We start from the raw sequence: 21,577 nt of genomic DNA, 5'->3' as shown, positions 1-21,577 counted from the left end.
TTAGATGCCTATATATAACTCGAACCAGGCCCTAACTATATGTTGAATATAATTATTGAAATGCTGTTGAAACAACGGTTCTATTAATTGTTCAACCAGTTTTACTCCAGACGTCTAGACATCTTGTGGCCGGCAAATCACCATGTGCTTCATCTTGTTGGAAAAACACACACCTCTCCATTTTTCATATTATTTTTTTAATATTCGTGATGTGAACAGAAGTCAGTGCCAAAAAACGTGACCACAAGTGACATGTGACCAAAAACGAACCACTGCATCGGAGATCCCTGCTTCTCTGCACGTACTCATAATGCGTCATCTTTCCGCACATACTGCCTCTTTCATCCTCACGCGAAAGAATACTACATTTCACCTCAAATAAAAAAAACACTCTTGCTCTACGTGTATGTACGCTGTATGTGTTTATTTTGTGTTTATTAAAAGTGAAACTTTTGCTCAGAAAAAAAAAGAAATCCGCATCCTCTTCGTCGTCATATGGGATGTAAAGTCAGTCTGACTCCTGATGGTGAACGTGCATCCCTCCTCGCACTCGTCTGCCTCGTGAGTCAGTGCCAGCCAATGAGGTTGCTCCATTGCCCGTTTCTTCCTGATTCCGTCCACTTATCATCGAGCCCGAAGCGTCACGAGCGCCTTCTCTGCCTGCCCGCACGAGAGAGAGACAGCACCGCCCTTGCACACAGTTAGGCCGGAAAGGTAAGTTTGACGCAGTTATTTCTGATTTTTATATGCAGATGTCATGCAGAACAACAGCTATTAAGATTTTAAGGGCCTATTCTAAGATAGTGTATATTAATATAAACTGATGTTGTCTTTTATAAATACATGGTGTTCCACATCCTCGACGGTAACCTCAAAGTCTTGTCCTTGTGTTAGCGGATACTTTCATTGTTTATTACCGAGTTTTGTTTTTATAAAAGCTAGTTAATTCCTCAGTTGATGTTTTTGTGGCTTGCAGGATGGAGTAGTTTGTAGCCCACCGTCTATTTTTAAACTAGGCCGTCAGCTGGCGAGATGTCACTCTATTTAGAACTGCAGTGTGTGTGGGGAAAAGGGCGTCAAGTTGCAAGTCCAACTTCCAACAGTCTCTTCCATTTGTTAAAGAACCACTATTAAGGTCTTTTTTGTTCAGAGCCTTAACTGATGTGATGGTATGCTACACATGTTGGCTCAGGGAGCTACCAGTTGCTTGCAGCAGACATGGGGGTGTGTCCACCGGTTGTAGGAAAATTACTGTATTTAGCAAGACTACACAGGCTTCAGTGTGTGTGTGTGTGTGTGTGTGTGTGTGTGTGTGTGTTTGTGAATTACTTAACAGACCTCCAGAACGTACTTGTACTTTTAACATGTCACTCAGTTATTAGATTGTAAGTTTCTTACTGCAGTTTTAAAGGGAATATTTTTATAGATTATTATTAAACTGATTATTAATACACAGATATGGCTTAGGTTGATAGACCTAATGCAGCCCAACTGAGGATTAAGCCAAACTAACATGCATACACACTTATCAGGTATCAATCCTTAATTATTTATTTATTTGTGGGTGCCATTTTGTGCTGCCAGCTTACTTCCTTGCTCTCCACGTTTGCAATGATCTGGCAACAAAAATCAATAGACATTTACTGTAATGTGCATGCAAGACATCCATGACAGAAATATAGTTTATATACTATATGTTAGGGCTGCAACTAACAATTATTTTCATAATTGATTAATCTGCCAATTAAGTTCTCAATCAATTAATTGTTTGGTCTATAAAATGTCTGAAAATTCTAAAAAAAAAAAAAATTAAATTAATCATAATTTCCTGAAGCCGTATTCAAATATCTTTTTTGTATGACCAACAGTCCAAAACCCAAAGATATTTAGTTTTTGATCTCAAAAGATTGCATGTGGAAAGCTGAAAGTTGGGGATTTTGGTCAGTTTTGCTTGAAAAATTACTTAAGCAATTAATGGATTATAGTTGTCGGTTAATGGGTTAATCAACTAATTGTTTCATGATGTGATGTATGTATGTGTGTATACAATGATGTGTGTGCGTATATATATATATATATATATATCAGAGATGAAATGTAAAAATGTAAATCAGGGAATATCTGATCAAAGAATAACTAAATAAATTGACCAATGCAAACTTTGCTGACTTGACGGTTTTCAATTCTCGGTGCTAGGGACACATTTCGGTCGGTATCAAAAGGTATTGAGATTCAGTACCCAGCCCCATTAAACTGTAAAATATTTCCATTTAGCTAAAGGACAGGGTGTGTGTGTGTGTGTGTGTGTGTGTGTGTTTGGATGATTTTGCCTCTTGGCTGTAGTCAGTGGCAAGTTTCCACGCAGACTTTTAAGGACAGAGGATTTTCCATTGGTTCCGCTGTAGGCACACTCTAGCTGAGCTTTGCAGACTGTACTCCAAGTTCTCTCATGCATTTAGAGTGGGTATATGAGCAAGTTAGTGCATGGATTCAGGGCAAGTTAGATAAAACAAATGAGAATCAATAGCACAGCAGGCATCACGGCCAGACTGTCTGGCTTGAAACCTTCTCTGACCTCCACTATTGGAATTTGGATAGATAACGAAGCCTACACGAGATTAGACCATTACTCAGGCCTTATATTAACCCATATCAGTACAGTCTAACTTGGACAAAAAGAAGCCAAACATGTATTATGTCAAGTCATTCACTTATTGTTACTTATAGTGACTATTCACCATTGTTATCAATAGTTCTTACTTAACTGTTTGACAGTAGTGCTCTCAACTCAGTTTTGCAAGCATTTTGCAATGCTGTTTTGTAATCTGATATATTAAGTAAACTGAATGGACCTGCAGAGATTTTTTTTTGCTGCATAAGCCACGCCTTTCTGTGACTAATATCTCTGCTATCCTGGCCAGCCCACATCAGTTGGTTCAGGTCGTGTACACGGCTAATATATATGTTTAATTAGAGAATCTATTAGATCGTTTATCGCTCTATCTCCAAACTCAAGCTATAAATTAGATTACATTTTGTCCCTCGTGTGTCTTTGGGCATTCCAGTTTTTGCCAACTCACTGTTTTGACTTTAATTTTGGCTTTAATTTAGTAAGTAACAGTACACGGTAACCAGCATCTGTCTGCTTGGCCTGTGGAACAGCATTATACTCATGTCTGTTCCTTGTTGTTTCATCTCCAGATCCAGAACCATGTCCATCCTGAAGATCCACGCCCGTGAGATTTTTGACTCCCGTGGCAACCCCACTGTGGAGGTTGACCTGTACACCAAGAAAGGTATTGTATGGCTACTATATTATCTTTTCATGTTCTGTATGAGTTTAGAAATTTTGGTCAAGGATGGCACATCTAGCTCGACGTCTACAGAAGACCGTAGTTACAAATCAAACTTTAGTGCTTGTTCAGCCTCTACACATTGTTTGGCAGGTCAATTGAATGTACTCATAACTTAAAACTTGTAATTATTGCCCAGTATGTGTAATGCTGCAGTAAGAACATGATATTGGAAATTGCAAATTTTCATACATTTTTTGTGTCTCGCCCAATTAGCTAGTTAGTGAAAAGTAGTTAAATTGTGGATTAGGATGGTCAAACCAATGTAGCTGGTCTGTTGCCCTACACTGTTGCCAGCTCCAGACCCAGAGTGGATCAGATCAGATGGTGAATGTGTGAAAATAGCTCCTGTAATATCACACTGCCTGTACAGCACTCTGTTACTGTAATGGTTCCTGTTTGGGAGCACAGATAGCTCATACAGTAGGTACTTCTAGAAAACCTGAGTTTAATTTGAATCCTTGATATTGCATGCAAGATAGAGATGTCAGATAAATTAAATCTACAGTATGCTTCCCTCATCTCATTGTAGATTACATAATGAAGCTGCTGGGCATAGGACATCTAAACCCTGTAATGTCTGCCTAAGGTTGAGATCAATTTATTTAATTAACCAATGGTCAGACTGTAATTGAAGGTTTTTGGCGAGCTGTTCTGTTCTGAGAGCTAAAACAAAGGAATAGCTCAACCCAAGGAAATTTACTGAGAATGTTAATGAAAAAACCTGAATGACCATTGACATGGAAGTGAGCAGAGCAGGCTACACTGCCTTGAATACATTGGCTGGAAATCGACTGCTCTATTCTGCAGCCCTGTTGTCTTTTCATTAGTTTTGGATGGTTGCTAAGAGCTCCAGTTTACTGTAAATAGCACCTTTATTATTTTTTGACAAGATTTCCTTTTAAGTCCGCAAGGCCTGTTTTGGCATCATTAACAGCATAGACCAAAGCGAGTGTGTTGCACCCAGAGCATGTCTGCTATAGTTAGTGTAATGTGTTTTGCTGTGTTACGTAACCAGCTTGCCTCTCGGTCACAGGCATACTAGAAAACCTCCTATGCTTGATGTTAGAATGATGTAAGTTCAGTAGCTCTGGTAATCTAGAGAGACATTTACACTCACTGTTATATCATCCACATGGTGGGGTTATTAGCAAAAAATAGAAATGTATTTAATTATATGTACTTGTAAATTTGCTGATGCATTGTCTCTGTGAAGACTATCTCAGTAAAGTCAGTAAGTTCGTACTACTGATAAATCTTTTGATTGTATTTGGCCAGATACATTGTTAATAAAACATATATAATGTGATAGCACAACATTTCAGTTTATACTCTGATGAGCTGTTGTCAGCATCCCCCAGCTGCAGCCAGGTGATGTCTTGATGCAGATGATTTGTTAAGCCTGAACTCACAACGACTCTGTCCTCCTGTCCTAAGCCCTAAATCCCCTCAGACTCACACCATCCCTGCCGGTCCACTGAGCAAACTGAATAGATTTTTGCTCATCCCCAATTTCTCTTCACTTGGGTGAATCCAAAATGGCCATCCTCTTATATATGGGCGTGGCTTGGCATCCTTCCACAGATGCACTGCACATGCTCAGTTGGCAGCCTGTCTTCCCCTGTTACATCACAGCCTTCTGCAGCACAGCCAGTACAACTTCCTCCACACATGCTTTATTTCTCTCTTTGGACAGAATAACGATGTCCATTGCTGTGGCAGAAAATGCCTTTCGCTGATTGGATGTCATCCCCTAGTGCCTTTTACTTGCTGTTGCTCCTTGAATACAAAGCAGCCCCTCCTGCACTTTATGTTCTATCAGACATGTTTGTGAATGCTGATTAAATATCACATAGTTTAAAGTCAGACATTTTGATTGTCATGGCAATGGCTGATATGGTAAAATTACATTTCAACATTTATCAAACTGCAGTCAGACCTTTGCCGTCTTGTTGGACATGACACAGTACAGCAGGAAATGACAATTGCAAAACGTCCTCTGTTTCTCCAAGGTCTTTTCAGAGCTGCAGTGCCCAGCGGTGCTTCCACAGGCATCTACGAGGCTCTAGAGCTCCGTGACAATGACAAAACACGCTACATGGGCAAAGGTGAGGCGTCTTCATTGATTCCCCCTCTAAACTTGCTGGTTACCTCTATTCTGTTGCTATCTTTCATGTCATTTCAACACTACTGTACATTCTGTTGTCTGTCCTCGTCTCTTACTACTTCATTTCCGCTTTCTCCATCTTTCTTCCTCCTGTTAGGAGTCAAAAGAGCAGTTAAATATGTAAATGAATTCTTGGCCCCTGCATTGTGTAACCAGGTAAATAAAGTGTGGAATAACAGGATGACCCTTTTACATACCGGTGTGCACAGCAGCATGGAGAATGGATTTGCCTTTGGAAACTAACCTAACAGGCACTAACAGATGTTCACAGATCTAAAAAGAAATAAATACACAATCATAGACTTACACATCCACATAAGATTGGATGAGTTGCTCTGTGGTCATCTGTCTCGCCTGCTCTGCATGCTCTTCTTCTGTCTGGGTTAGTCATGGTCTGCTTGTCCCTTGCAGGTGTCTCAAAAGCTGTTGATCATATCAATAAAACAATTGCACCTGCACTGGTTAGCAAGGTAGGACCATTTATTGTTTGACTAATATTACTATGTGCTAGACTCAAAAGCAGAGTTGAAACAGATGGATCGCACGCCAAGTAACTCCTGTTAAAAGGATTTTTACAGCTATTATAATCCTTTTAACAGGAGCTACTTGGTGTGCGGATCTATCTGTTGCAACTCTCCTAGATATTTTGTGATCCAGCACCCATCCTATTGGGCACTGGGATGTGCGTGTCTTTTATCGTTACCTAGTGTCAAAAGTCTCAAATTAATTGATCAGTTTCTTGAATTCATTATTTAGCTATCTTGAATATTCAATGTAAAGTAATGACATAATAATATTAGTAAGATTGGCAGCAGTACTGACAGTCTCGAAATGAATGATTGTACGATTTTAAAACACTGCATAAAACTGACATGTTGAGCAGTTGTTTGTTGTTCCTTCTCTGAGTATTTTACACTGACCTCACTGTTTTTTGATTTTTACATTTATAAAAATGATAAGCAATACGTATCTATAAACCGTTGCATTGGCAGAGCTTTGTTGGTATAATTCTGAAATGCTGTGATTATTCTAACATTGGGGTGTGTTGTTCAGAACTAATTAATTAGAATTAAACCTAGTTAATCTTGATTTCCAAATGTACAGTATAACTTGTTACGTTATATATATAATCCAGGATGTGAGCGTTGTGGATCAGGGCAAGATCGACAAGCTGATGCTGGACATGGATGGCACAGAAAACAAGTGTAAGATGCTACTTTATGTACTATAACTGGCTTGACAATATCAGTGCAGAGTTTTGTGAGCTTAAATTTGGCGATATGATGATATACTGTGTGTGTGTGTGTGTGTATATATATGTATGTATGTATATATATATATCTCAATCTGTCAACTGTCAGATTTAGACATACATTTATTCATTGAAGCTATTCCTTTATTAATATCTCTGGGTGTATTAGCGCATTGAGAGCAATGTTGCAAGTAAGTAAGCAGAACTGTTTTATGACAATACTTTTGCAGATTTCTGCACCAGTGTGATGAAGAAATTTGATTTGTCAGATATTTAATTTGCAGGATTAACCAAAAAAAAAAATTCCTGTTCCTGGTTATTTTATCTAGAAACATAAAATGACCATGATTGATAAGTGCCAGAAATCACAACTGACTACTCGCTAATGAGCAAACTACTGGGTGTCTATTGTATAAGGACGTGGGAGGGATTTCGGACACAGACGTTGAGTTGTATTTTCAACATTCATTGAGATTAATGAAGATAGGGATTGTTATTTTCAAATAATGACATAAAAAAAACACATAAACATTAATAGGCACTCATACATTTATGCAACAAAAAAGTCAGTTAGAACCTTATTATTTCAAGGTTATGCATTAATGATTTTTGCCTAATTTGCCCATAAAATACTCTATGAAGAATATAGATGTAAGAAGACAGTAATGTTTCAAAAATGCAGTTTTGAAAGAACTATACGCAATATATTGAAATATTTGTGTCCACCCTCCTGCAGCTAAGTTTGGTGCTAATGCCATCCTGGGCGTTTCCCTGGCTGTGTGCAAGGCTGGTGCAGCCGAGAAGGGCGTTCCCCTCTACCGCCACATTGCTGACCTGGCTGGCAACCCTGAAGTCATCCTTCCTGTCCCTGTGAGCATGATAGTGAAGTTATATAGAGACTCTTAATACTCATAGGCCTAACAGACATGTGCCATTAATGTTTGAACCAAAGAATCATTAGAATCAGTCGTGATTTTATTAGGCTGAAAGCGGATCCTCTCTGCTTCCCTTTAGGCTTTCAACGTCATCAACGGCGGCTCCCATGCAGGCAACAAGCTGGCCATGCAGGAGTTCATGATCCTGCCTGTGGGAGCCAGCAGTTTCAAGGAGGCTATGCGTATTGGTGCTGAGGTCTACCACAACCTGAAGAATGTCATCAAGGAGAAATATGGCAAGGATGCCACTAATGTAGGAGACGAGGGAGGCTTCGCCCCCAACATCCTGGAGAACAAGGAAGGTGAGAGGAAACATGAAATCTGAGCCATAACTACTGTTTAACAATAAGAGTTTCATTACAAGCCAACAGAGAGCTAGCTGAATAAAGTACTTTTTTACATTTACATTTTAGGACACTGTTGTGGGGTTGTTTTCATTTTTGAGGAAAGAGTTGATCATCGAAAGTTGTTACTGTCACTAGGGAGTGTCTTGAAAGTGTTACATTCTTAGACCTCCCAGGGAAGTACTTCATTTGTCACGTCACTCTTGGTCTGACATATGGTTTCTAAATTAAGGCCTCAACTCAGTGCTGAATGCGTTGACTGCCGGCCTCTGACTCCAGTGTCAGGTCAAGGTGCTGATATGGCAAATGCCCCAGTGGAGCAGACTCTTCAGTGGTGACTCGTTTGTGAAAAGTGAATGTTTTGATTTTATTAGCAATATCTCTAGTCACAATTTTATTATAGTATGTTGTCTTTTGTCTCAGCTCTGGAGCTGCTGAAGAATGCCATCGCCAAGGCCGGCTACACTGACAAGATTGTTATTGGCATGGATGTGGCTGCCTCTGAGTTCTACAAGGGTGGAAAGTATGACCTGGACTTCAAGTCTCCTGATGACCCCAGCCGCTACATCTCCCCTGACAAGCTGGCTGACCTCTACAGGAGCTTTGTTAAAGATTACCCCGGTGGGTTTTTAATACATATAACCTCTTCTTTAAAGCCCTAAAACTCTTACTGCTTACAGATCCCAGAGGTCCAAAGTTTCCAAGATATCATAGAAATCCATTTAGTATAAGAAGAAAAAGGAAGGACAAACTCAAACAACTAGACTAGTCTTGTCCAGTTATTTTAGTTAAATTGTGAGTTGATAAGTTGAAATGATACATTATGCATCTGCATAGCTACAAGCATGAGGCATGTGGGCCTATGCAGACATCCAATATAGTATTAACAGAACTGTTTGTGCATATGCATAGTAGAGGATTTAGCAGCTTGTTGTTGTTGCCTCCAAGTGGCCAAAAAAATCAGTTACTGTAGGTTTAAGGTTTCTGTAGATGTAAACTATTAACTAATTGGCTTCTTAAACAGTGCTGATGTGTTTGATTTATGGCCATAACTCCTCTCTTTCCTCCCACTAACTCCTTCTTCCTATCCTTACAGTGGTATCCATTGAGGACCCCTTTGACCAGGATGACTGGGAGGCGTGGACCAATTTCACAGCCAGCACCAGCATCCAGGTGGTGGGCGATGACCTCACAGTCACCAACCCTAAACGCATCTCCAAGGGTGTGGCCGAAAAGGCCTGCAACTGCCTGCTGCTTAAAGTCAACCAGATCGGCTCTGTCACAGAGTCCCTGCAGGCGTGAGTGTCCACAACAAAGCAGTGCGATCACTTGTTAGCAAAATCCAAGAAAGTAAATAAAGTATGTGCTGGCTAATGGGGCTTACGTGTGTCTCTTTCTGTTAGCTGCAAGATGGCCCAGAGCAACGGCTGGGGTGTGATGGTCAGCCATCGCTCTGGAGAGACAGAGGACACCTTCATCGCTGACCTGGTGGTCGGCCTCTGCACTGGACAGGTAAAACCTTAACCGACAAGTCATCTTTCATTCTTATTTTGAAGTTCATTGGCATGGTGTCAGTGATGTTATTGAGATTTTTTAAAGCTGACTATTCAAACTGTACCCCAGGTGTAGCTTTTGCATTACAGATTGGGTCTTATATGTCATTTAACTCCTTTCCCAGATCAAGACAGGTGCTCCTTGCCGATCTGAGCGCTTGGCCAAGTACAATCAGCTGCTCAGGTGAGTCCAGTCCAAAAACATAAACGTGTTTCTAATGGCTAAATAAAGGCTTTGTTACATCTTTACAGCTACACTGAACTTTATTAACAGCATTAGTTGTGTGTTCATGGCTCCTTAGAGGCTTAAATATTGTAGATTTCCCCAGGCTATAGATCCATCCATTTTAACAAACCCTTATCACTCTCTTCCAGGATTGAAGAGGAGCTCGGCGACAAGGCCCGTTTTGCCGGCCAGAACTTCAGGCACCCCATCTGAACTGGTGTTCGTCCTTGGGCCTCCGTGCGTTAATTGCTCATAAATAATCCCCACACATATACGCCACACTAGGTCGCCTGCCCTGTCTGGAGAGAAGATGGAGAGAACAACGCTGAAATCCAAGGTCCAAGTCTGTGGTCTGTGGTGTGGGGAGGCTGCAGTACATCCTAGTACAACCACAGTTCAAACACCCTCAAACTATGCTTTAGCTCCTAAATAGTGTTGGTCCCTATGTTTGTGTCCGTGTAACTGTGTGAGAGATTTTTGTTTTGCTTCTTGTGAGTTGTAGTGATTCTTGGTCCTCTACTGAGTATTTGAGCTACTGTAACTTTCAGCTCTGCCTCAAGCAGTGGTAACAGTGCTGTATGTGCAATGTGTAGCAGCTGACAAGGTCTTGTGTTACTGTAAGCGTTGGCAGGAATATGAAATAAACAATATAATTTGAAATGTTTTGTGATTTATTTTTATCCACGTGTTCAGGTGCTGACTAAAGTTGTGGGATTACTATAGAGCTTCAATTATGTGTTCTACTTTTAATCTTATAATGTTACAATTTTCCTTATCAATTCAAAGTTTTATAATGTAATCATTAACAGAGACCCAAGGGAGATAGCAAAGAAGCAGCTCTGAGAGAAATATGGCTTTCCAATTTTTTCTTCAACTCATAATGATTACTATCAAGTTTAACAAGGTTATAATCACAAACCATTTCTTGCAGATAATGTGAAAGTATTTGCAGTAAAGGTTCTCCTCAGTAACTGCTCCTTTCTGTGTCAAGTGGTGTAATCTGAGTGCCACCAAGAGGCAGAAACATGACCTCTGGAAGCCATTTCTGTCCCCCTGGGCAGAAGAATCCAGAAGCTCGTTTTGTACTGAGTCTTGCCAAGATAAATGAGGGTCTATTCACCAGTGGTATGGTACCGGGGGGATTGCCAGCTGGATCCCTGCCACACCAATTCACTTTGTGTGAGCCCTGTCTGAACCTGCCTCCATTGTTTAGCCGTCACCAAGGAGATGTATTACAAATCACTGGTACAAAGAAACTACCTAGCAATATTACAGAATCTATAAACATCCTGTGACTTTTCCGCAGATTTCATTTAGCAACACATCTTCACACTTAAATGGACTAACAATGATGTTTTTACAGAAAGTTCAAAACGGTAAGCAAGTAACTCTGGGTGATTTGTAAACGGATATGACAGCATGGATTAAAGCCTAAAATGCATGGGTTCCTATGAGACTGCAACGCTTCATTTCTTTTGTTTGAGACATGCGCCATCTAGTGGTCAGATGTATGCAGTACACTTCCCTGATATGTTCCTTGTAGACAAGAAAGTAGTAGCCCGAGGGCCACCAAAAATGTTTTGACAGCAACCACAATGACATTGAAAGTTTACTTTATGGGGCATCATCAAAACTTGATGTTTCGTAAATTTTATGTAGATAGAAATCTAAAAATACAAAGCCCATGAAGGTGAGACCAGTTTGAGACCTAAACCCAACAGCAAACTGATACTGATTAGACGATGAATAGGCCATACTAAAGACAGCTCCTGGTGCTGAAATGAGGCCTAAACGTATCAGATGAATAAAAGGTGAAATGTAAAACCATTGAAAATGAACGAAACACAACAAATTGTCTTTATTTCAACACAAAAATAACAAACTAATTCGTTAGTTTTCAACCAAAAGAGATTTGCCCCTCACAAACACGACGAGATCAGGTTATATCATTTTCTAAAAGCAACAGTTTCATTTGCTGGTAGAAAAAAAACTGTTGCAAAGAAGACACAGATTGTGTATTTTATTAGGAACAGAGGTGCTGCTGGCTTTAATTGCAGTTTAGTTTAACGGAAGAACTAATTAATCGATCAAACGATTATTAAAAGATTATATACAATCCCGTTACGCCTGTCAAAAAAACTACGTCTATAGAGGGGTTTCAAGCAGGGCTCCTGCACCGGCCATGATTTACATATATGGCAAGAATTATTCAGACATGAACAGTTTTATATAAACAAACAATTCCACTGCACATGTACACCTCTTCTCAATCAACAGTGATGAAAAAAATAGGTGAAACCCAACCGCCGACCTTTGATACCCTAAATACATATTGCGCATGCGCCAAGAATCCAGCACCCAAATGCCAGTGAAGGGGATCACCGTTTCTGCTGCTATAAAACATTCATTTGGATGACCAGTCATGAAAGTAGATTGCTACTGCTTTCTTATAAAACTACTATTCTATTCTATTTTGTGATGAAATTTACATTTGAAACTATTTTATCTCACTTGTGGACCCCTGGTATATATAATATATATACATACAATGTTTCTCTCTTATTTACTGTATATTAATATTAAATGCTGCAATTTACTTAATTCTTCCCAGAAGTATTCTATTACATTCAATTCTATTCTATTGTCATATTGTTCTTCTTAAATTATGTTATTCTTTTACAGTACCCCCAATTTTCTGTTCACTTCTGCTGTGTTCTGCTGTGTCAGGTGTTAACATTGTTTGTATTCTATTCTAAAATATTGTTTGATTTAGTCATATTGTTCTCTTCCAATTCCGTTATTCAGTTACAGTATGCCTTATAATGTTTGTTTTTTTAAAAACATTATTTTCATTTCATTTACTGTATATTCAATACTGCAATTCACTCAAATCTCCCAAAAGAAACTCTATTCTATTCTATTCTTCTGGGCTCAGTGACAGTCCAAATATAGTCTGGCAGTATCTCATGTTTATACGGACGAAGATAGACCAAGTGTTGTTACAGAAGAGACACCCTGAGGACTCTCACACCGCCACCCTCTCTGTGGATGTTCCCAGTTTTGGCCAGTGGGTGACGATATTTTACCGGTTGAACTTTGAGAACCCCCCAACTGTTCTCACCCCAAGATGAAGAAGGATGCTGTCATGCTGAGTCCCCCTCACACACACTAGTCTCAGCATTCCGGCAACGATTACTCCCTCTTTATTCTCAAGTCCATCATTTATGACAGCATTATATCAAACGTGGTCCGTTCCGTTATAGCTAACGTACATAAGAGAAGACATACAGGTGGCACTGCAGCTGTTGTGCTACTCTCTGTATGTAGTGGCGACACTTGGCTAACTAACGTTGGCTAATTGCCCCTGCTGCTGCTTCTGCTGCTGCTGCTATTGTTTGTTGTTGCAGTCTCTCATCAAACAAATCACAGATGTTGTAGATCAAGCTCTTTAAGGTAAGTGCTGTGAGCTTCAACCAGCTGTCTTCTTTGCCTTTGACGTTCATCAGCAAACGAGGAAGAAATGACAAATATAAAGGAATAGTGTGTAAACGTTGGGCTTTTAACGTACACCCTTGCTTGCTAGCTATTTGGCTAATTTGCCTATTAGCATCAGCTAGCTAGTTAGCTGATGGACTTGTTTGCCCCTTACTGTTGCTGGTTACCATGGACTAACGTTAGCGGCTAGCGCCACTGACTAGCACTGATTGGGAATGCCAGCAAGAAGCAGTGTAATGTCTGGATACAAACAGCTCGTTGACACCGGTTAGCACAGAACACATGCAACAAAAACAACATGACTTCATTTTATAAAACGCTGTATGATTTTAACGCGCACATAACCTTGCTATACCTCATAACAAGCGTTTTCCCATTTTGAATTACCCAGTGTAGTATCTCTGTTCCAGGGAATAGCCTGAGCCCTTTCAGCTATTGTCATTAGCTCATGGAAACGCTAGCTGGCGAAGCTAACTTGCTGTCTTTGTCTGCCTGACTTTTGCTCAATTAGTGTTATCTACCTTACAGTTTGTGATTACTTGCGAGTTTGGTCAGGGCTGGTTTTAAACAAAGAGAACACTGGATAACGGCACACTCATGTTGACTTTTAAAAACAAAGCTGCTAGGCTTGTAAATCTTCATTGGAGACATTTGTCAACAAATAGAATCAGCCGAATTGGCATTAACACTTTTCATCTCTGGCAGGCTAAGTAGTTCAAAACATTTGAGTAATAGTGTAGCAGTAACTACATAATGCACAAGGATAGTGATATTTGCTTGGCTTATTTGTTTATCAGTATAGTGTATGAGTGAATTTTTGCAGGAGCATAGTCTAAGTTGTCTTGAATAGTAAGTTTGAAAATAGTAAACAAAAGAAAATTCACTGACATTATTTGACTACTGAAATCATGCATAATGTGTCCTTTAAATGAGATTCCAAAGATGGTTTCTGTTCATTTTAATATCTGTCACTTTAAAAGGTATAGCCATTAAAAGCTGGTGACTTATTTTTATTGAGTGCTTATGACTCATTCCTGACTTATTCACTTTCTTGTGCCTTACAGGCTTCATAGCCCTACACAATTGTGAACTTCACCATAACTAATGAATATACTCTATGCTCAATGATCAAAGTAGTGAGAAACATTTGTTTTGCTCCATAAATGCCAAGCTATTTTCAGTCCACTGAAAGAATGTAATTTATTGTTGACAACAAAGCCTGCTTTTCCTTACTTGTCAAAGTGCCACAGTATTAGGCTGGGTATAAGGGAATCTTGAATGAATTATAGGATATCCTGACAGCAATGCATTGTAAAACATAGATATGCTCAACAGCACATTATGTTTAATGACTGTAAACAACCTAACATGGACAGGTTTTGGTACACCACTACTCTAACTATTTATCCAGCCATTGCCTCCTGCTCAGGCCTCCTGATAATGACAGGACTTTGTAGAGAGAGGTCACTGAACTGAAAAACAAAGTTCATATACACATCACGTATGTCTGTAATGCCTGTTACACACTATGGTTTAGTAACAGAGGGTTAGGTAAGAAAACACACATACACCCACATATGAAATGCTGTGAGGAATACTGCAGCAGTATTTTTACACAATGAGATGATTAATACAATTAAAAGATTAACAGCAGGTAATATGTCTTTCTTTATACTTCTGTTAAACCCAAAACAAATTCAGTCGGCTTTAGATATTATTGGACATATCCTGTATCAAGTCATTGCAGTTGTGATGAAAGCAGCACCTTGATAAAGCTCCATACATCTTGCATATGGCACATATGATGTTTTGGTGGCTTTTCCTGCTGCGAGTAGATTAGTGGTTGTGATTTAGATTTTCTTTAACTACCACTTAGACTGTAAACTTGCTAGGTTAGGTTACAGAGGTCTGCCATTACAGGCTATACGTTAATTACTACTTAAGCACAATTCTGACGGAAAAGCACCTTAATGTTTGGTTTATGTTTTTTGTAGAAAGCAAGTTCTTAAGTTTCAGCCATGAGGATAATTTCAAATAGCTTAAAACAGAGAATTTGTGTTGTTCATATTTTAGCTTGTTTTTTCATGTTATTCGCAGGGCCATTATTTGACTTTTTTGTATAAATGTGCAAAGTCCTTTTTAAATCCACATTATCTGGTTAGTTCAGGGGTCAGAAGAGGTCAGGGTGTTTTATAGTGTTTCAATTTGAATGGGATCTCAAGAGCAGCAGTGGGTAAAATTACTTTGAGTCACATATCCAATGACACACCCCGTCCATCGAATGTTAATCTAGCTGGGTGGCTGTAGCAGCAGCAGAGTAATGATAAGAGAAGTGTAATAACCCTGCTATTTTCCTTTAATGACTAATGTGCGTTTGAGTAATGGCAGCTCCCTGTGAGTAATATGTGGCAAATGGAAGGCCAGACAATGTTAACGAAAATCCCTTTTCACTGCACTCTGACGCCTCTTTGTTGGATGATTTGTCGATACACATGCTTGGGAATTCAACGTTTACATGCTGCGCTCGAATGGCGTCTTGCTGTTTTTCACCTAGATGCCGTCACTACATCTTTCCTTCACCCTGAATTGTCATGAAAGATGATTCCCCATTATGATGCCCGGGTCAAGTCTCAGAGCTACTTCATACTGAGGCATTGTGGCATTGTGTTGCAGTACGAGATGGTGCTATAACCTGTCATTGCTGTGGCTAGCCTGTATTTTAAAAGAGGCATTTTACTTTTAGCAAGGCTATTGTGTTTCAAATAAAAGTGATTATGCTGATTTATTGTTTTGTTCAAGGCTGTTTTGCTCAAGGGTTTCATATACAGTATGAAATTATGTTGCCAGGAGAGGTAGGTAAGCAGCGAAATGTCTGTTTGATAGAACCAACACATGAAATGATGTGTGATCAAGCATCTTTAGACATAAGGTTTGTAATTAAGAGTGTGTTGCCTTGTGTTTGTATTCTAATGACTTTGCATAGCTGCTGCAAAGAGGATGCACTGGACAATAGTGAAGCAAGTGGATAAACTGATTTAGCTTTTTCCTTTACAGTGCTTGATAGCAATTTCATTGCAAGATATCTGGCTGTTACATAGAAAATTAATGCTCTGAACAAAGGAGCAATGTTCACTCAAAGACCTCTTGATGGGCCATTCAAGTGCTGTATATTCATTAAAAATAACAATCTGTCAGCACTTACTGACAGCATGCACAACAAGCCAAGCTCTCTTTATTGTTCTCCGAAGATGTTTTTCAGTTCCTGTGCCAAGAGCTGGGTAATTGGCTGTAGCAAAGCCTTGCATGTGTTGTTTTAAGATATTGGACTGACACGCACAGGGCACACTGGCAGAAATGAGGCAAGCACACTACCCCCCTCCTCCTCCTCCTCCTCCTCCTCCTCCTGGCTTATCCCAGCAAGTCAGAGGCGGCAAGATGTGGGATGTGTTTTGTGTTCTTTGACAGCTTCCCTTCACCTCTCATAAGAGGAGATCCAAGCATGCTGCATCATATCTCATCTTTGTTTGATTCAGGCCTAGCTCTGCAGCTCCACAATTGTGCCAAGGAGATAGTATCGGCAAACGCTATCCGTGTTAACAATTGTGAGCTGTCTTGCTCCATACTGCTGGTGGTATTTGATGTACTAGATGTGATCAAATCTGCTTTTTCTGTGAGCTCAGTCATGGTGAAGTCGGTCTCACTTCATCCTGCAAATTCTGTCTCTGGGCTGGCCTGGCATGGATTCACATCTTAACTAATCAGACACATTGTGTTTTGCGTTGTTGCCAGCCTCTTGGCAGGTCGTAGGTACAGCAAAAAAGGGGGAAAAAGTTCTCCCTATATTTGCCTTGTTCAATATTGTACGTTGCTTTGAGGCAATGAGACTGCAAAGTGTTGTAACTCACCACATTTCAGTGTCTTCTGTGATTTATGTACATGCGGAGTGAGTGGAAACTGGAAATGGAGGCATTTCTAAGAGTTGTGAAGCAACAGCTAACGTAGGACAATGAATAAATGAAGTAGTTGTGATGATAGTGATTGCACAGCTGATTTTTTTTTGAGGTGGGGTCTCCAATATCTGGGAGTCTTACACTCATGCGTTTCACTAATTATTAGTTTAGAGACACCATAGCATGCAGATGATTTTTTCAGTATTTGGGCACGATAGGCTAATAATAGCACTTCGGCAGTTACAGTGCCGAAAAGCATGACTTGAAAGTGTTCAAAAATAACAGTCAGCCATTTGCCATCTCAGTAAAAGAGGAAAATGAAATGGTGTAGGATCAGCTGGCTGGCCCCTGAGGAGAGGGAGAGAAAGAGGGGAGAGAGAGAAGAGGAAGAGGAGGAGGGCTTTGCCCCTGTGTGTGTCAGTGCTGATTAGGTAAGAGATTGCCTCATGTAATGACACGGCATGGCGCTAGTGGTGCAGAAACACAAACAATGCATACCAGTGTTTTACTGCGCACACCCCCTGCAGCTGCCTGCCTGAAGATGTTTATATAGACATATACGCTCTCCCTAGAATATTTCAACATCTTTAGATGGTGCCCTTTCTTCAGTGACACACACATTTACTCCATCCGGAAGCCAATAGCCCTTTTCTCTTTGCGCTTTTTCTTCTGTAGCACAGATGAAAGATGGAGGTGATTAAAGGAAAGGAACATAATAGAGTCTGTGCAGTTTTCTATCAGCGCTTATTGTTACTACTGACAGCAGTATTTTTCAGTACAGATTTATGTTGTTAAATAGGCTACATAACCTGCCAAACCCTCTGCTCTGTTAGCTGAACCTTGAGCATAAGGGAACATGTCATATTCTCTTCCTGCTTGTGACAGTTAAGATTTCCATCAATGTATTGGACCCATTATACACAGCAATGTTTACTGAGTTTTCATTCATTAGCTTGGCTAATAATAGACTATAATAATAGAATGTTTCAGGCTAAGCCCCATAGTGTTGTATCTTAGACAAAATGTTAGGAAAGTGTAAAGCTCTGCCGTGTTTCCTGACAGTGTTTAAGGTAAATAGTCACTTTGTTCTAATTATCAGAGAGCCACTTTGATTAGCAAGTCTAAATGATGCAGTTGATTTAATTGATTGTTTTATAGACAGATGTGTCAATAACAGCTGTCTATTGTCCAGATACATATGTTTTTGTCATTAATTAAAGTGGCTGTAGTGGCTTGTTATGTTGTATTTTTTCTGAACAATAATGGGTATGCAGGATATTGATTTTTAACACTGTAGATAAGACAAATCATACATACTTCTTTTTACAATGTGCTGGTTGTGCTCTGTGGCCTCTGTGACTAAAACGGGTATTGCACTGATGTTGTGACCGTGCACGTGAAGCACAGTTTGTTTGCAGAGCTGCAGAGCCCAGACGTGTGACTGATGTTTTAATGGCGACGGCAAGCAAGCCAGTGGTGAGCTCAGGGTTCATGTAGCCACAAGGAAATGACCCTGGTGACATTGTGGCACTCTCCGCTTTCATGTTCACGAGGTGCCTCTGGTAAACTGTGTCCTTGCTCACCCTTGTAGGTTAGGCATACCTATTGAGCCTGCTGAGCCTTCAGTTTAGGTGCTGGGACTTACAGCTGGATTGACTATAGGTTTAAGGATGGACATCTTGTCTCTGTACCCCAGTTCCAGCAGCCGGCACAGAGAAAATGAGTTCTGAGGATTGGGTTTAGATTTGCCACTGTAGCACTTCAACTCTGATACACTCTAGCTACCATCAGGGGAAGGCTGTCGAGAGAGAGAGGGAGAGCGAAAGAGAGAAAACAGCGAAGCACAGCAGTGCTATCTAATAGATCAATTTGTAATAAATCTGTTGCCTCAAGCTGTTGTTGTTCGCTTCTACTCAGTAAAAGGTGTCTGCGTTTCTCAGGCAAGAAAATGCTTGTCAGGCGGGGCATACAGAGCTATCAGTGAATGAGACGCGCCTAAAGCACAGTAAATGATTTTCTCTGTGCTCAGTTTACATAGGTTGAACACATTGCTCTCTTATCAGGACATTCCATTGGTCAAAAAAGGGGGTTATAACCAATCGATGGGGCTGAGCGCTGAGATGAGGAAGTAACACTCCCATCACATTACATTTCCCCATTATCCATTATGAGCCATTAATCATGATGAAGAAGCTATTGATCAGGCTATCAACCAAGGTTGGTCAATTTATTTGCCAAGAGTCATTCCATAATGTGAGAATCTGTTGAAGTTCTGCTTTCTGAAAACCAAGTAGCATAATTGAAATGGCCCCATTATTATGACAACTGTTTGATCTTTAAGGTAACAAAAGAGTGGGCCTCTATAAGGACCACATGGGACCTCTCCTGCTCCTCCTCCACTAGCAGCCATATGGACCGTACTAATTGTGTTTTACGCCAACCATTTTCACTGATCCATTGGGGACTTGTGGAAGTGCTGTAGCTATAATGTCACCAGCAGTGGGCTGGCTCATGAAAGAAACATTAGCGAGCAAGATGAGAAGATAGGAAGGCAATACACTGCAAGTCAACACAATTATTGATTTTATTCAAATGAAATCTGTGGTTCTCTGTTCTGAATCTGATGTTGGTTGCCTTTTAAAGTATGATGTCTATTATTTTTCCCCCCAATTGTAGCTGTTGTCTGAGACCAGCATTCAGTTCAGTCTCACACATGCACTTTGTCAACTGGTAAGATCCAATTCTGGGCCTGATGCCAGTGTGTAAATATAAAGCTGTAAAGTTATAGCTAAAAAGATGTTCTTGTAATCCCATATATCGCTAAAGATGTTTTATCCTATTAATTCACATGATGGTTTTTCAGGGACATATTGTTTATTCTGATTCTGACCAGTACCACATTTAGCCAGCTGTAATTGCTCTACAGAGAAATCATCTTTCATCCGTTTTGTTTTGTGACAACACAAATGCTGAGGTTTGAACATTGAATGTAAATGTGACATTCACAGTATTTGCTTTGCCCTTCAGGCCAGGGCTTGATTGTAAAGTGTTTGAAGTGCTAAGTGTGACTGAGGCAAATCAGTGTGTATTTTAACGTGTTTATAATATGCAATCTCGAAAAGGGCACATCTATGGAAATTAGATCCTGTGAAGGAGGGGAGGGGCGTTGGAGTGGTGACGGGGGAGAAAAAAAAAGTATGTGTGTTTCATTGTGTCCCCGCTAACAGTTTTCTTGTAATTATTGAAATTGATGTTTGCTGCGGAGCTGTAAATCTGCAAGATCTCTTGTTAATAAAGCGGCAGAGGCAGCCGAGGCGTTAGGCTGGGAAATAAAAGGCAATCAAGCCTCCAACATCCTGTCCCTCGCCCCAAAATGAAGCAGCAGAAATCCTAATTAACTGAGAGGATGAGCAGCTCCTACTACAGTGCTTGGCTACTCGGTGCCAGAGCTAGCTGCTATACTCTAATGAAGACGCTCTGCTAGCCGTCCGCAACCTTTCTCTCGCTCTCTCTTCCTTCCAGCCCTCTCTATCTGGCTCTGGCTTGCCTGAGGTATTTTCTCCCCCTCAGCTCCTTCTCTTTCTCTACCTCCTCCTCCTCCTTCCTTGTGTGTGAAGTTATGGATGTGACTGTTGCATTGATGGAGTGAGAGAAGCTTTGTTGCCTGGAGGTGTCTGGGAGTCCTGCACAGGAAATCGGTGAGCTAGATGATGACCTCTGTGATGGTTATTGTTGCTTATGTAAAGTGCTGTGAGAGAGAGGGAGAGACAGCATTGATCTCCTCCCATTGATTTCATAGATCCTCTTGAAGATGACAATATAGTTGTCTTTCTGTGTCATCTTCAAGTGCTCCTTTTCAAATCAGCGATGTTGCAAATTACTCCTGTCATCAGCCGCCCATATTCAAACAGCATTGTGTGATCATTTATGGAGTTGAAAGTCAGGTTAAATCTTGCTTTGCACACTTGATATTTGTTTGTGCACATGTCTGTGCAGCAGCTTAGAATTTAAAGACCTGCAAAATATCTTTAATGCAAAATAAGATATGCTCTGTGAAGTGAATGCCGTGCTATAAGCCACATCTTTGTTGTTGTGTAGAAGTGAGTGATGATTGATTGTTTGAAACCCGAGCTTGCCTCTGCTCCCATCCAGCTGCTTCTCACTATTTACCTGTAAACTTGTCCTTTCTGCTTTTGCTTTGTCTGTGGATGGCCACAGAGCTCTTTTTCTGTCGCCTCTCCCCCTCTTTGTTGTACCAAGCAGCCCAAAAGCCTCCAGGGATGAACAGACAAATAGAAGACA

At 40.3% G+C, this 21,577-nt stretch overlaps 2 protein-coding genes across 4 annotated transcripts in view; both read left to right on the top strand.

Annotated features, from left to right (window-relative positions):
- The first annotated feature begins 556 nt into the window (after positions 1-556).
- eno1a (enolase 1a, (alpha)) lies at positions 557-10,490 on the top strand. 2 transcript variants are annotated; one of them, XM_044209927.1, is made up of 12 exons: positions 557-714; positions 3,202-3,296; positions 5,366-5,461; positions 5,932-5,990; positions 6,656-6,725; positions 7,509-7,642; positions 7,787-8,009; positions 8,475-8,672; positions 9,148-9,349; positions 9,455-9,563; positions 9,730-9,788; positions 9,980-10,490. In XM_044209927.1, exons 2-12 carry the CDS (start codon positions 3,212-3,214, stop codon positions 10,041-10,043), a joined length of 1,299 nt encoding a protein of 432 aa, XP_044065862.1. In that variant the 5' UTR covers positions 557-714; positions 3,202-3,211; the 3' UTR covers positions 10,044-10,490. The 2 variants fall into 2 exon arrangements, with proteins under 2 accessions (XP_044065862.1, XP_044065863.1); XM_044209928.1 differs by lacking the exon at positions 5,932-5,990 and adding an exon at positions 5,618-5,676.
- Positions 10,491-12,964: 2,474 nt separating this feature from the next.
- Positions 12,965-21,577, top strand: part of rerea (arginine-glutamic acid dipeptide (RE) repeats a) — a 122,904-nt gene continuing 114,291 nt past the window's right edge. For both annotated transcript variants that reach the window (XM_044209964.1, XM_044209963.1), the window contains exon 1: positions 12,965-13,283. The gene's annotated coding sequence lies outside the window, so the exon portion shown is untranslated. The remainder of the gene's footprint in view (positions 13,284-21,577) is intronic.

This window comes from Siniperca chuatsi, linkage group LG10 (assembly GCF_020085105.1).
Source record: "Siniperca chuatsi isolate FFG_IHB_CAS linkage group LG10, ASM2008510v1, whole genome shotgun sequence".
NCBI lineage: Eukaryota > Metazoa > Chordata > Actinopteri > Centrarchiformes > Sinipercidae > Siniperca > Siniperca chuatsi.
This window is presented reverse-complemented; position numbering and strand designations above follow the sequence as displayed.